The 15,919-nt window shown below is 34.8% G+C and overlaps 3 protein-coding genes across 5 annotated transcripts; 1 reads left to right on the top strand and 2 right to left on the bottom strand.

The window, feature by feature from the left end:
* The first annotated feature begins 793 nt into the window (after positions 1-793).
* Positions 794-8,520, top strand: LOC132641019 (4-hydroxyphenylpyruvate dioxygenase-like). Of its 3 annotated transcripts, none has more exons than XM_060357870.1 (5): positions 794-1,238; positions 1,999-2,222; positions 4,517-5,069; positions 6,108-6,252; positions 8,054-8,135. In XM_060357870.1, the coding sequence occupies exons 1-5, from the start codon at positions 916-918 to the stop codon at positions 8,069-8,071; spliced, it is 1,263 nt and encodes a 420-aa protein (XP_060213853.1). In that variant the 5' UTR covers positions 794-915; the 3' UTR covers positions 8,072-8,135. The 3 variants fall into 3 exon arrangements, 2 of the variants coding, with proteins under 2 accessions (XP_060213853.1, XP_060213852.1); XR_009582591.1 differs by having other exon boundaries at positions 799-1,238; positions 6,113-6,252; XM_060357869.1 differs by lacking the exon at positions 6,108-6,252 and having other exon boundaries at positions 807-1,238; positions 8,054-8,520.
* A 1,650-nt stretch (positions 8,521-10,170) lies between these two features.
* On the bottom strand, positions 10,171-11,559 carry LOC132639531 (uncharacterized). Its single transcript, XM_060355974.1, has 2 exons — positions 11,246-11,559; positions 10,171-11,140 (listed from the first exon to the last, which is right to left on the bottom strand). The coding sequence occupies exons 1-2, from the start codon at positions 11,557-11,559 to the stop codon at positions 10,171-10,173; spliced, it is 1,284 nt and encodes a 427-aa protein (XP_060211957.1).
* A 2,305-nt stretch (positions 11,560-13,864) lies between these two features.
* LOC132639530 (uncharacterized) lies at positions 13,865-14,527 on the bottom strand. Its single transcript, XM_060355973.1, has one exon. The coding sequence runs from the start codon at positions 14,525-14,527 to the stop codon at positions 13,865-13,867; it is 663 nt and encodes a 220-aa protein (XP_060211956.1).
* Positions 14,528-15,919: the final 1,392 nt, after the last annotated feature.

The raw sequence follows: 15,919 nt of genomic DNA, 5'->3' as shown, positions 1-15,919 counted from the left end.
CTTTTTCTTGAACTCCCTTATCAAATGTAGCAGAAGCAGTTTTTCAGAGACTAAAAAAATAGTTTTTGCCCAAAAACACTATTTTGAAAAACACTTTTGAGAAAAATATAGTTAGAAGCACTTTTTAAAAACTTTGCCACACTAATTATTGTTCAAAAGTATTTTTTAAATTAATAGGCCAAACAGAAATTACTTTTAGTCAAAAATACTTTTTTGAAAAGCATTTAAAAAAAAATATATTGTTCAAAATAAATTTATTTTAAAAGCTTGACCAAACAGACTATTAATCTTCATTCCAATACAAAAATCCCACTTCAAATTTTAGCACCCCAGAATCTATTTAAACTATAAACTACTCATAACATCTTAACATTATATTTCTGTCACAAAAAAAAAAAAAAAAAAGTCTAAAATACCATCAAACAAACAGGCAGGGGCAAAGAAATTCTCATCACCACCACCGCCACCTCAACCGCTACCTTCAAGCCAGTGGGATTCAAGAATTTCACTAACTTATATTTTTAGTTGAGTTTGACTTAATAAGCAGTTCAACTATTTACTATTGAAATGTTTGCCAAACACGTAAAATAAATTAATTCGATCAACGTATAACTTATTTGTTGAAATAGAGATTAGCTTTTCCCGAGTAATTTCCTCCTTGAAAAAGAAATTCTTTTCCTCCATGAATTAAATCCACAAAACATAAAATAATTAGAAGAGACGTAGGAAACCATTATTGTACACGTGTCAACTCTATCTTCATTCCAAGACCAAAAATCCTTTAACTTCAAATTTTTACCACCCCAGAATCTCTTTAAAAAACATATATCCTAAATTCCTAATACCCGTTCAGTTCACTTCAGAACACAAAAAGAGAAAATAAAAACAGACTAAAACACCATCACACAAACAACGATGGGCAAAGATACCTTCAAGCTAGTTGGATTCAAGAACTTCACTCGTATCAATCCCTGTTCAGATTTCTTCTCCGTTAAACGTTTCCATCACATTGAATTTTGGTGTGGTGATGCTACAAATACAGCTCGTCGTTTTTCTTGGTCACTTGGAATGCCAATTGCAGCTAAATCTGACCTTTCAACTGGTAACTCTGTTCATGCTACTTATCTCCTCCGTTCCGTTTCTGGTGGGCTCCAGTTCGTCTTCACTGCTCCTTATTCGCCTTCTATTTCAACGCCGTCATCTGCAGCCATCCCAAGTTTCTCTACATCCACTCACAGGTAAGAGGTGTCAGAACGGCACGTTGAGGATTAGGCTGAATTTGGCGGCTAAAATAGGCTGAGTTAATAAAAGTTAATAAATGAGTAGGTTATTAACCCGTTCAAAAATTACTCGGGGTTACATGGTTGGACTGAAACTAACTTTTAATTGCTTTATTTGTCTATAATTTTGTAGCCTAATAAATTTACTCTCTCCCTGTCAACTCGTGTGACACACTTTCTATTTTGTTTTTCACATTTACAATCAAACACTTATTTTAGACCATAAGTGTTAATTGTTTTTTGTAAAATTCTGCACCTAGTTAAATAATATCATATAAATTGAGACGGAGTGTAATGTTTTTCTTTATCATGAATATATATAAAATTGGGTTGATTTATAGTCAAAATTAATTATATCCTTTATTTTAATTTATGTGAATTTATTTTTTTAGTTCGTGCCAAAATGAACGACTTCTTTTCCAATTTGAAAACAAATTCAATTTATGAAATGATTTACAGTTACACAATATTCAAGATGTATTTTGAACCATAAGTTTTAAAAATCTTCACTCTTCCTTAAATGTCGTGTCCAGTTAAATAAGTTCACATAAATTAAAATAGAGGAGTATATACTTTCCTTAAGAACTTATTGACCGTGTCACATAAAATTTATACGGCTATAAATCATTAGATAAAGATAAATAATTAAAATATTATTTTAATTTTTCTGAAATAGGCTGAGCTTTGATTTTAACTAATTTGACACGTCTGCCGACAGGGATTTCACGGCAACTCACGGACTCGGTGTCCGTGCACTTGCTTTGGAAGTGAAGAATGCCTACACGGCGTTCTCCGCTAGTGTTTCACGTGGAGCGAAACCACGGTATGAACCTGTAACGATTGATGAACACGTGGCTGTGGCGGAAGTCCACCTATACGGCGACGTCGTTTTGCGGTTTGTGAGTTATCTTAAAGATGCGGACAGCCTCGTTTTCCTCCCAGGTTTGGTGAATTTATCTTTTCTGACCCTCCCAACGTGCTGTCCACTTTTATTACTCTACTGTATTCGATATGGAGTTTACAGAAAAAATGTATTCGCTCCGTACAATTTAGGGGACACTTTGATATCTTTTTATATATTTTTTAAATATTTTGAATTATCAATTATTGTGGCTTATAATATTTTTTACTTAATTTTTAAATATGAAAATTTTATTTCAAGAAATTTCAAGATTCCACGTCCAAATTTAAAATCAGAAATAAACTATTTGACTCTTCAAATTCAAACTGATCCACATAAATTGGGAAAAGGGATTTTTCCGTCCCAATTTATATGACATCGGTATGATTTTGAGAATCAAATGAGTTTTTCTTGACCGAGAGTTTTTTCATAATTGAATTTTTAATTGTTGTGACTTAATAGTACTTTTTTACTTTTCGAAATATATAACTTTTATTTTGTAAAACTTAAAGATTTTATCTCCAAATTCATGGTCAAATTAAAAAGTTTGACTCGCAAAATTCGAACAGTGCCATTGATATACATCGGGACAAAGGAAGTACTACTATATTAGATGTGGAATTTAACTTATATACATCGTATGTTTTATATAAAGAATATTTATATTGTCAGTGTATTTTAACTTATTTTAACTCGTAACTTGTTAAAATACTTCAGTTAACTTATTTGTTATTCCATCTGTCCCATTTTATCTTGAAACACTTTTCTTTTAGTTCCAAAAAATATTCATCTTTCTATTTAGAAATAATATAACTTAAACTTTCTATAATAAAATGATTTATAGCAACACAAATATCATTGACATATTTTCAGATACACGTTTCAAAAATCAATCTTTCGTTGAAGCAGAGGAAGAGGGAGTATTTAACGTAATGAATTTTAAGTTATAAATCTCCCTTATTATGAATGATTGTGTGCATGTATCTTTTAAATGATATTGAAAAAATTATTTTATGTTGTTTGTCTATCAGAGACGGATCCAGGATTTAAAGGTTCGGGGTGCCACACCGTTCAAATAGGGTAAACGGGTCGGTTTCTTCAAAATTGAGTTACGGTTCGGGTCATTTATCTATTTCGATTAATATAGACAAATCGAACGAATATGCAGATATCGGTTAACGATGCCTAAGCGGCCCTTTTGTTTTTTTTTTTTTTGTAGGAGTAAGAGGCCTTATCCTCTAAAACTTTGAGAAAAATAAAGATTTTGTACGTTAAAAATCTGAACCTCTATAAACCATCTAATACCGTTATCTCAATAGATTCATACTCTATTTTCCTGGTGTATTCTTGTAGATATATAGTGTAGAAAGAGTTAAAATTGTAGCTTCAACCCACTCATCTTCCATAAGCGCGAACGTTGCGGAAAGATCAAAGCAACCTTTAAATTTGAAAACTCTTAACATAATAGTATTCATCATTTTAAAACTTGAATTTGTTTTAAAATTTTGAAATTTACGATTTACATATATATTTTTTAATATTTATGTGACATTTTAAAATTAGTACTCATTGATATAGGATACGCACTCAATGCACGCATAAAGAGATTAATACTTAAAGAAAGAGGAAGTAAAAAGAGCCAAGAATTAATTAAAGCATAAAAGAGTTAATTTGGATTAACAAAGAATAGCAAGTTAAAAGAATTAAAGATACAAAAACTGAAAAAGTGTAGAGCTGAAGCGTGCACAAGGAAAAAAAAAACATGCAAAATGGTACTGCACGCAGGTTCGACCATCAGTCGCAAGAGTGGCAGGTTATGGCAAATGCCCTTTGCCAGTGGCACTTTTCACTCTTTTGTTCTTGGGGGTGGCAAGACTTATATATATTTCATTTCTTATACATATCCACATATATATACCAAGTTTCAGTCGAGCGGTCCGGGTGCCGTGGCATCCCCATCCATCCACATAAATCTGCCTCTGCTGTCTATTACCATGCAATACGTTAAAGTACTTTTTCTTTTTCCTGTTGATGAGTGATAGTAAGACATAATTTGTTTCCTCAATCCATTTACAGAGCACTTTTATCTATTTATGTTTGCTTTAATAAATCGACTTATCAATCACATTCGTTTATTTGTTTTTGTTGGCTTGTTCATTTATTTATGTCCGGAGCACATTATGCCTGATATATTTTGTACCAAGTAGGTGAAATTATTTATTTTCATGAATGGTGGTAAGAATTGTTCCTGTTTTAATTCATTTGAACTGCCTTATCTAAAAGCATAAGTAGCTAGAGATGAACACTTCTATTTATTTATCAATATGTACTACAGGTTTCGAGGCCATGGATGAAACGGCATCCTACAAGGAACTAGATTATGGGATTCGCCAGCTTGACCACGCCGTTGGGAATGTGCCAGAGCTGGGACCTGTAGTGGATTACATCAAGCGCTTTACTGGGTTTCATGAATTCGCTGAGTTCACAGCTGAAGATGTTGGGACTGCTGAGAGCGGATTGAACTCGGTGGTGTTGGCAAACAATGACGAAACTGTGTTGCTTCCGCTGAATGAGCCGGTGTATGGAACCAAAAGGAAGAGTCAAATTCAGACTTACTTAGAGCATAATGAAGGGGCAGGAGTGCAACATTTAGCTTTGGTTACAGAGGATATATTCAGAACTTTGAAGGAAATGAGGCAAAGGAGCGGAGTTGGGGGATTTGAATTCATGCCTTCGCCTCCACCTACTTATTATAAGAATTTGAAGAGTAGGGCTGGGGATGTACTCAGTGACGAACAAATCCAGGCATGCAAAGATTTGGGAATCTTGGTGGATAGGGATGATCAGGGGACTTTGCTTCAGATATTCACCAAGCCTGTGGGAGACAGGTATGCTATCACTCTTTTTTACCTCGACTCTTATTAAATTACCTATCAAGTATCAACTAGACTATCTTAATGCATTTTAATAATCTTAAGTTATAGATACTGACAGCTAAATAAATTTTTCATGTAAGGTTAGCTGGTTGTTGTAGGTTGAGTACTCGTTTTTCTGGTTATTCATCCAAGTCTACTATGAAAAGCACCTGCAGGTGGTCTTTAAGTTTATATTGTGGGTGTTATAAATTTTGAGCAATGTTATATTTATGTTGCTAAATAACTTATTCTCCGTTTTTGTAAAACAAATCTGCTAATGAGAAATATCTAATCCTAGATTGTTTCTGGGAGTGTTGGTTTCTTTTGTCGTGACTATTAAGCATAATTTGAAGATCGAATTTCAAGATTAGTGAGGTTGTTTGCTTGAAAGCCGATAGAAATTTTTGTTAAGCACCAAAATATTAGCTGAAGAGGTGTTGCAGAATGGATTTACTTTGGAAGTATTCTATCATTTTAGGGACTCGGTATGGAGTGACTGGTGTCTAATAGAAACTTGTGGTTGGTCTCGTGATGTTATAGCTGCTTCTCCTAATGGAGAATGCCCACAGGAACCTTAGTAGAGCTGAGTGTTTGGAGTTTCGAAACCTGGAGCATGAGAAATTGATTCTTGTTGTAGAAAGTGTCGAGAGTTGAGTGTCCGCAGAATAGTTAAGTTCATATATGTTTAGGTCAAGCGGAAAGAATTAGGGTTTAGGAGTTGGTGTATATTGATTCATTAAGAAATATGGTGAAGAGATCTCTGAAAATGTGGGTGAGCCAGTAGCGGTAAGGCATCAAACAGCAACGCTTAACTGTAGGGGAACTAGAAGCTGCCATTACATTTCCTGCCAGTTTCTGTCACTGGCCTATTTGACCAGCCTCATTGTGATTTAGGTGCTCAGATTCTCTATTTTGGACGAAGGTCGGTAAATCCAGTCAATATGTTCCTTAGGAGTTATTCTCATAAAAAACGTTCTTTAGGAGTTCTATTTATTTTTTATTTTTTTTAAGGAAAGGCGCTTTGCTAGAGAGACGAAAAGCTGTTTTAAAGAAGGATTACACCAGAGGGAGTAAATCGGAGTCTGTACCGTGGCAGGGTACTATTTTACCACTAAACCACTGGTGGGGTTCAGCAGAAACTTGTGTGCATTCTCAGGTTTGTTACGTTCCTTGCAGCAGTTTGGTGATGGTGTTGGTTAACTATAATAGATCTTTGTGTTAGTTTTTTTCTAGCATATCATGAACAGTAACTCACCTTTCCATGATAAGGACATTCTTCACGCAACTCCAAGTAGGTCAATCTCATGTTGACTTCTAAAAAAAAGAATCATGTGAAACACGCAGTAGTATAATCTCTTTCCTTGTTATTCACATAGTGTGTGGTAACTAGGAATGTTTGCACCACTTTGCTTTTTCGCCCATTTCTTGCTTCATAGCTGTTTTGTTCATGTTCATGGAGTCACTCCTAATTCTTGGGATTCCTACAGAATCACTTTCTGGTATCAATGATCTATCTGCACTGTTTTTGCTCAAACTATTGGGTAACTAAACAAACTATACAGTGGATCTTGTTCTTTCTTTCATTACATAGTATATTGGATGCCCGTTATTTTGGCGTCTTTTGTGCATCTTATTTTCTTTTTATTTCGTTGCATGTCGTCTTTCCGCATCTAACACTGAATTGTATGCTTCAAAATGAGCTCTATTACTGCTTTGAGATGTCAACGTTGAGAAGTCGCCGAGAAGGGTGGGGGATGTGTTTTTTTTTTTGGGGGGGCGGGGGGTTAATGGAAAGAGGTTTTTGATGCCATTTGCAAAACTCGTTTTCTGCTCTAACCAGATAACTGTCTGTGGTCCTCTCTCCCTCCAAAAAATAATATAACAACTTAACCAAGTGGAGATTCCACCTCCTTGAAACTATACTATTGCTTTAGGACCACAGTGACCAAAAATGTGGATTGCCGAGTGGTTTAGCCGTTTAGATTCCCTATTTGCAGATTATTAGGGAAGCATTTTCATTGAAGAAGGCTAAGTCGTCAACACTCTAATATTAAAACTATTTACTCATTTTTAATGTACCATTTTGTGTCACCACCTCCTTGCCTTTAACTTTAATGTCAGCTAAATTATCTATGCTAAGATCATGCTTCTCGGTCCTCAGCAAAGTAAACTGCTTCAAAATGCTAATCTGGTTTCCATTATAAATTTCTTATCTTCATTGAATCATGCTTATGCATGAAACTCCAGAAGCACTACCCCATTAGGTTCAGCTTTCTTTCAGTCTGTTGACTAAAATTCATTTTGTGGCTATCTGGAATTTTCCACTCTTAAAGAGGCACAGGTGAGAATGATTCTTCTAGCTGCCTATGTGCAAATAAAACAAAGATAGTGCTGAGAGACTGAAAGAACTCTTTAACATTTTGGCTGCATTCACAAGAAAAAAAGAACTTTTGAAAAGTAAGTTTGTTAAGGGATGGGGAAAACGATTCAGGGACTTGCTCACATAGAGTAATAACAGGTCAACATTTGCTACAGTAATGTAGGGAATAGCATTTATCATCATGTAGCTTAATTTAGTTGTTAGGAAAAAGACAAGGAATTGGCTGGCTCGTTCTCGTTGGCGTGGAAAATGAAAAAAACAGGAAAAAGAAAAGAACAAGAACTTTGTTTTCATGCCAGAAACCTCATTTTAGTACCTCCCCTAATGGTTCAGTAAAGCTTGTAGACTATTACAAAACTTTGGTTTCGAGTTGGACGTGGTAGCAGTTCATATGAAGATGCACCAAAAGGACTTATACCTACACCTAGAAAAGCTACGAAGATAACGAATAAAACTAAATATTGCTTCCAGTAAAACTTCTCTTTGCTGCTGACCTATGTGGTAATCACTGAACTTTTGCAACTTTTGTGTAGTAAAAAAGATAAGTTTTGACAATTATTGTAATTGCTTTCTGCAGGCCAACAATATTTATTGAAATTATTCAGAGAATCGGTTGCATGCTCAAAGATGAAAATGGACAAGTTTATCAGAAGGGCGGATGTGGAGGCTTCGGTAAGGGAAACTTCTCAGAGCTCTTTAGATCGATCGAGGAATATGAGAAAATGCTTGAAGCCAAACATGTTAATCAAGTAGCTGCTGCTTGAATATATAAGCATTAGCTTTCCTTTTCCCCTGCCTAATTGACATCGTGGTCATGGGCGTCTAGACACAGTATTAGTACCTTAGTTTCCATTTGATGTCTATTACTAATGAAAATAGCTTCTGTATATAAGTTTATCTGACATGCTCTCATGTAAAGAGTTGCTAAAGTATGGAAGGACCAAAAATCAAGTAATTTAAGTGTAAGGGGATATGATTGTACTAGTGGAAGAAAGTATACTGTTGATCATAAGTTCTGTAAAAGATCCTTATCGGTTTCCTTAATCTGTTTCTCGTGTCATTTTCTGGAAAAGAATACTTGATTCTTTAACTAAAGCACTCCTTTTGAGTTTCTTGGTTGATAGAGGCACTTGAGAAAAATATATGGCAGGCGATTTTCTTTTTTAGTATCTGTTGATTGACCTAGTTATTTAGTATTTGCGATATGTTAGGAGGTAACATGTATCCAGTAGTTTACTAAAGTTCGTGGAGATTGATTAAGGTATTATTGTTATAAAAAGATATTAAGAAACTATTTTTAAAGAATTCTCCATACAGTCAAATCTCTTTGTAATAGCATCGTTGGATCCGCAATGTTTTGGCTGTTATAGGCAAAAAGGATTCACATTTTATTTGTTATTGTTATAAAATATAACAAAATTATTTAATTTTAAATTCCAAAGATATGCATACTTCACTACTAAACATTTAAAAGTTAATACAATTTCAATATATTCATAACTGAATAATACAATTTCAATAAATTCATAACTGAATATTTAAAGTTTTAATCTCTAAGGCAGACATTTTGAATCTATGTGAAAATTAAGTCCTTTTAAGATTGATGCAAGAAATTTATAATTGTAGCTTATTTCATGGAGGTCAATCTCTTAATGGTGATATAACACTTGAATTAACGAAGATTTGCGTCCATAACTTTCAGCAAACGGGTATCCAATTGCTTTCCCTTGAAGGAAATCTAAGAGTTGAACTGTTGAATCTTCTATTCCAATCCAAGTAACAATCGGTTTAGGTTCTTCGTTAGCACTTTCATTGTATCAACTCAAATATTTGGTCAAAATCTCTATGCTTATTATTGGTAACCATAGATATTCTATTTTTATAAATATGGTTAATTATTATGAGCCCGTTAGATTGGCTTATAAGTTGGTCAAACCAGCTTAAGCCATTTTTAAATTATTTAGGTGTTTGACAAAAATAGAAAACAGCTTAAAATAAATCAAAACTAAGAAGTTGTTCAACCCCAACTTAATTTTTTTTTTGTTTAAAAGCCATTTTGGTTTGACCAACAACTTTACCCTTTTATCCCTTATATTTTCTGTTAATTCCAATATTACCCTTACTTCTAAAAATCCTTTAAGCACTTTTATCCAAACACATAACTGCTTATTTATAAAATAATTTTCAGCACTTAAAAAATACTTTAAGCACTTATGCTTAAAAGCCACTTTTTTCCAGCTAATCCAAACGGGCTCTATATTACAAAAAACAAAAATGAAAAGAAGAAATAGTTGTTATATGAGGGGTAATTTTACAAACAACGTACTGTTGTAAAGTTGGTCATTGCTGTTATAGGTAAAATATTGTTATAGAGAAGTAAAATACAACATCAAAAATTGGTTCCAAGAAATCATAATTGTTATAGAGAGGTGTTATTATATACAGATGTTGTTTTTAGAGTGGTCTGACTGTATAAGGAAAATAAAAATGATAGACACAACTTCTTCTTTTTTTTTAAATTTCCAGGATAAGTGTCCTGGGGTGTTGTATATCATTTTATGCAAACACAAAAGAAGGGGAGGGCTAGACCATACCCCTGATATACAAACACAGATTGCAAGGCAATCTAGCAAAAAGGAGAATGTTAAAACTAGTTAGCTATACATTCTCTAATATACATTAGACCTATACACTTTAGCTCACAAAAACATTAGCTTTGTCATATCTTATCCTCATGCTAGGCATTTGACTCTTGTCTAAGTAGTAAGCACCAAAGGCCCCTCTTGGCATCTGTTGAAGGTTATGACTCAATGATGGATTCTCCTTAGATGATGCAAATTTAGCCAGAAAATTAGCAGTTTGGTTACCCTCTCTGTAGCAATGTTTGAAAGTAATCTCCATTTGATCCCCTATATTCATAGTCTCCTCAATGATATCCTTTATAGTAAGATTGTTAGAGGTCCTGTTTGTTAACATTTCCACAATCATCAATGAATCAGACTCTATATAGCTTTGTCTGTATCCATTGTTTTTGATCCATTGAGCAGCATATCTGATTGCCATAGCTTCTATCATATTATGACTTGCACCTTGAACTGGGATTGCAAAGGCAAAAATCATGCTTCCAGCCTCATCTCTAGCTATTCCCCCGATTCCAGCTCTGTTGCCATGATTGTTGTAGCTCCCATCAGTGTTAACTTTTATTTTCCCAGTTGGCATGCTCCATGTTACTTGTGTAATATTTGCTCTTGGTTTAAGCTTCTCCACTACTTCACACAGTTGAAGCCAAGGCAACTCCATTTTGAAGTTTGGGAATGCTTTGTCCATTGCTGCTTTGAGATACCAAATCACCTCTTGTTGCATTCTCCTAATGTAGAATTTTTTCTGATCTCCATATCTGCAAGAGCATCTGTTTATCCACATTATCCAACATATGATAACTGGGATAACATGAATTATCATCTTGTGCATTTCATTTTTGCTCCGGGTTTGCCACCATTCATGTAGAAAAGCTCTAACAAGTTGGACTTGATAACTGATTCCAAGAGGTTGTCCAAAATATTTCCACAGAAATAGAGCAGGCTCACTTTCGATGAAAAAATGTTGGATAGTCTCTGGTTGAGCATTTGAACAGCATAAGCAGTCAACTGGCATGTCCACAAACCTGCAAACAGAGTTGTTAGTGAATGGTAGCTTGCTTTTAATCAATCTCTAGGTAAGAAATGAAAATTTAAAAGGGATGTTTTTGTGCCAGGCCCTGTTGATTAACAGGTCCTTCTTTCTATGAGTTCTTATCCCATTCCAGGCTTCTTTGTTGGAAAAAACTCCATCTGCAGCCAGCTTCCACATTAAGTAGTCTTTTTTGTGTTGTGATCCAATCTTGATACTGGCAATGTGATGTAGCAGCCAACCAGTAACTATGTGTCCCAAGCTTTGCAAATCCCATTCATTATCAATAATGAAGTTTCTTACTCTTGTTCTAATAGAGTGTACATAATCCGGGCAGTAAGTAACAATAGCTCCATAACCAGTCCAATTGTCCCACCAAAAGCTGATATGACCATTTTGAATTTTCCAGATCATGTGTGGCTCAGCATCACTTCTAATTTTAGTCAAAGTTTTCCAAATGTGAGAATTCCCAGACACCTAGACTTTAGCGACAGGATGTGCTCTTATGTAGTACTTAGCCTTTGTGAATCTAGCCCACAAAGAGTCTTGACACCTAAATCTCCACCATTTCTTGATATCTAGAGATTTACAAATGTCAGTCATATTTCTGATGCCCACTCCACCTTCATCTTTAGGAAAACACAAGTTCTCCCAAGAACTCCAGTGGTATCTTCTTTTATCATTGCTTGACCCCCAAAAGAATCTAGCAAAATGCTTCTCCATTAAGGAAATGGTGCTTTTGGGGGGACTAAGGGCAGTTAAGGTATAGATAGGTAAAGATTGGAGCACACTCTTGATCAACACCAGCTTTCCCCCATGAGACAGCATACTGTTTTGCCATTCATTCAGTCTTTTAATGACTTTGGATAGCATTTTTTCAAAGTATTCCACCTTTTTCCTTCCAATATAGATGGGGCACCCCAAGTATTCAAATGGGAACTGTTTGTCAAGAAAACCAGTTGCTTCTCTAATCTTATTAATTCTACTTGGACCAGTGCCTGGAGCAGTTAGGAAAAAACACTTGGCTTTGTTCATTTTCTGCCCCGAGCATCTATTGTACCACCGAATTTGCTTCATAATCATCTTGATGGCCTTGGTGTTTCCACTCTTAAAAATGACAATATCATCTGCATAAGACAAATGGTTAATGACAGGACCTGTATCTAACATAGCAAAAGGCAAGAAATGTTCACTATGAATCAAACTGTTAAGAAGCCTAGCTAAAACTTCTGCGCCAATGATAAATAGAGATGGAGAAAGAGGATCTCCCTGTTTCAGGCCTTGAGATGATGTGAAAAATCCATGTCTTTTGCCATTGATTATGATAGAATACCAAACGTTGGACACAATGCCCATGATCATATTGGTAACAGCATCCGAGAAACCAAACTTTTTGAGCACTGCTTTGATGAAGGACCAAGACATTCTGTCATAAGCTTTTGCCATATCCAGCTTGATCACCACATTAACCCCTTTGTTCTTACACTTGATATTTTGCACAATCTCTTGAGTTAACTGGACATTTTCTGTTATCGGTCTTCCTTTCAAGAAGCCACTTTGATTTTCAGAGATCATAAGGGGCAGTAAAGGATTCAATCTCCTGGAAATGAGCTTGGTGATAATCTTGCTCGAGAAATTACTGAGACTTATAGGTCTGAACTCTGTAAAATTACTAGGGCCTTCTACTTTAGGGATTAGCACAAGAAGGGTATGTGAAAAGAATTTGGTCATTTTTCCTTTCATGAAGAAAAACTGAACAAATTCTACCACTTCCCTCTTGATTATATCCCAACAGCAATGGTAGAATTTTCCAGTATATCCATCAGGCCCAGCAGCACTGTCAGTGCTCATGTTAAAAACAGTCTCCTTAATTTCATCTTCTTCAGGACATTTAATAAAAAAACTGTTGTCTTCATCACTGATACACTCCGGGATGCGATTCAAAATTTGAGGGTCTACAAAGGCCTTCTTTAAATTAAAAAGCTTCTCAAAGTGGTTAACAGCATTTCTAGCAATTCTGTCTTCTCCAGAAATCCAGTTTCCTTTCTTATTCATGATTCTTTGAATATTCAATTTTCTTCTTCTTTCTCTAATGGCAGCATGAAAGTACTTGGTGTTGCTATCCCCATCTTCAAACCATCTAATATGAGACTTTTGTTTCAACATGTTGTCTTGTTTATTAAGCCAGCAAACATATTCAGCATGACCTCTATTAAGATCCTCTCTACTATTTTCAGACCTTGCAGCCAAGTCCATCTCTTCATAAAGTACAATGTGAGGTAAAGGGCCTCCTCTGTTTTTTTTTTTTTTTGTTTGTTTTGGTTTCTCTTTTTTTTTTTCTTTTTTTCTTTCAATAAACGACTTTATTTTATTAATGCACGAACAGTTTCAAAAAGTTAAATGATGCAGCAGCATCAGTTACAACCCAACTAAGGAAACTAGAAACCCAAATAACTTTACGAAACAACGAATTAGAAAACTTAGCTAAATTGTAGCTAAATTGTCAACAACGCTTGATTAAAAGATTTTAACTCTCTAAATCCTATTCCCCCTTTAGATTTTTCTAAATAAAGTTTCTCCCATTTTTCAAAATGCATTTTCCTTCTATCCTCATCATGCCCCCACCAAAAATTAGAGAAAATAGTCGTGATCTCCTTACACAAATTATCCATAAATTGAAAACATGATAAAGCACAAGAAGGAATGACAGATTTCAGCATCACTTCTTTCCTGCAGGGTTTAAAAAATTATTTTTCCAATCTTTTATTTTAGCCTTCACTCTATCTTTAATAAAATCTAACAGTTTTTTCTTCAATCGTCCAACTACTGCAGGTAAGCCCAAGTATGACCCTAAGTTATTTCTTTGTAATCGTCCTAGTTCCACAATAATTTCATCTTTCTCAAGTTCAGAAGTATTTTTACTAAAGAATATAGCAGACTTGGCAAAATTAACCCTTTGACCCAAACATTCTTCAAAAGTTCTTAAAATTTCAGATATTTTAGCGGCATTCTGAGCATTTGCATTACAAAAAATAAATGAATCATCAGCGAAAAATATATGGTTAACTGTAGGTCCACCTCTGATTAAACGTAAACTTTGTATATCCCCTAGTACTTCTGCTTGATTTAGAATTCTTGAAAGACCTTCCGCACATAGTAAGATCAAATAAGGAGATAGAGGATCCCCTTGCCTTAATCCTCTAGTAGGTTTCACCTCTCCTGCTATATCCCCATTAATTTTAAACCTATATGTCGGAATAGTAACACATTTCATCATCCAAGTGACAAAATTCTCGTGAAGGTCCATTTTAAGAAGTAATTTTTGGATATAAAACCACTCTACACGATCATACGCTTTGGCCATATCTAGTTTAACAGCCATTTACTTTTGTTTCCCTCATCTTTTATTGTTCAAAAGATGTATAAATTCATGAGCTAGAACGACATTATCCACAATTTGTCTTTTCCCAATAAAAGTAGATTGATTCGGAGAAATGATTTTGGGAAGGTAAGTTTTGAGTCTTGCAGCTATGATCTTAGCAATAATTTTATACACCGTAGAACATAAGCTTATGGGTCTAAACTGACTAATGTCACTAGGATTTTTTACTTTAGGAATCAAAGTTATAAGAGTTTGATTCCAAGAAGGTAGTAAATATCCTAAACGAAAAAACTTTTAACAACTTCACAAATATCACCGGACACAATATTCCAATATTTTTGAAAGAAAAAAGGAGTCATACCATCCACCCCTGGTGTTTTTAGTGGATGCATACCAAATACAACTTGTTTAATTTCATCATCCGTGACATCTCTAATAAGCCTATCGTTAACGGAGTTATTAACTAAAGGAGGAATTAAACTCAGAATGGGATCAAAGTTAGTAGGTCTAGAGGTAGTGAATAAATGTTTGTAGAATCTCTCTACTTCCTTCAAAATATCACTATGCTCTGTGACCCACTGATTGTCGTCCAATTAAAGCCCTTTAATATTATTACATTTGAGTCTCTAGATGGTTTCAAATGAAAAAATAAAAGTGTTTTTATCACCTTCCTGAAGCCACAGAGCTCTAGATTTTGCTTCGAGTAAGCTTCTTCATCCTTGTACGCCTGTCCTAGTTATTTCCGAAGCATTTTCAACTTATTTAGATTAAGCCCCCTAGAATCATTCTTAAGATCCGCAATTCTATCCTTAATGCCTTGAATTGTTTTTCTTTGAATTTCCTTTTCCCCGCGAAGCCAAGCTAGTAATGAGACTCGACAGTTCTTTAATTTAAAGCTAACTTTGGATTGTTCAAACCCTCCCATATATCTATTCCACGAACGCGCTATAGTCACATTCACTTCTTCCTTTTCACTCCATCTTTTTGTCGAAATAAAACCTTTTCTTCTTTCTTATAAGACTAAGTTCTTTATTCATTAGCAAAGTAGTATGTCTATTTCTAAATGAAGGATATTTGCCTGATTAAATTCTAATCTCCAATCCGAGGAACCTATTGCTATATCAAGTATTTATTGAATAATACCATCATTTTCTTTACAGCACCACCAAGTCCAAAATTTTCCATTAAAGCGTAAATCTAATGCTCCGACACCCCATAAAAAGTCTCTAAAATCTCTAAAAGATGTAATCTCTCTAATCCTATCCCCTGACTTCTTAGAATTATCAATGATATCGTCGAAATCTCCCGCCATTACCCAAAGTGATCCCAACTACTCCATTTAACATTAAGTTCTTGCAATTGAGTTCTACGAGTAGCTTTATCAGTACTTAA

Source organism: Lycium barbarum, chromosome 5, assembly GCF_019175385.1.
Source record: "Lycium barbarum isolate Lr01 chromosome 5, ASM1917538v2, whole genome shotgun sequence".
NCBI classification, from domain to species: Eukaryota; Viridiplantae; Streptophyta; class Magnoliopsida; order Solanales; family Solanaceae; genus Lycium; species Lycium barbarum.
The sequence above is the reverse complement of the archived record's forward strand: the minus strand, read 5'-3'. Positions and strand labels throughout refer to the sequence as shown.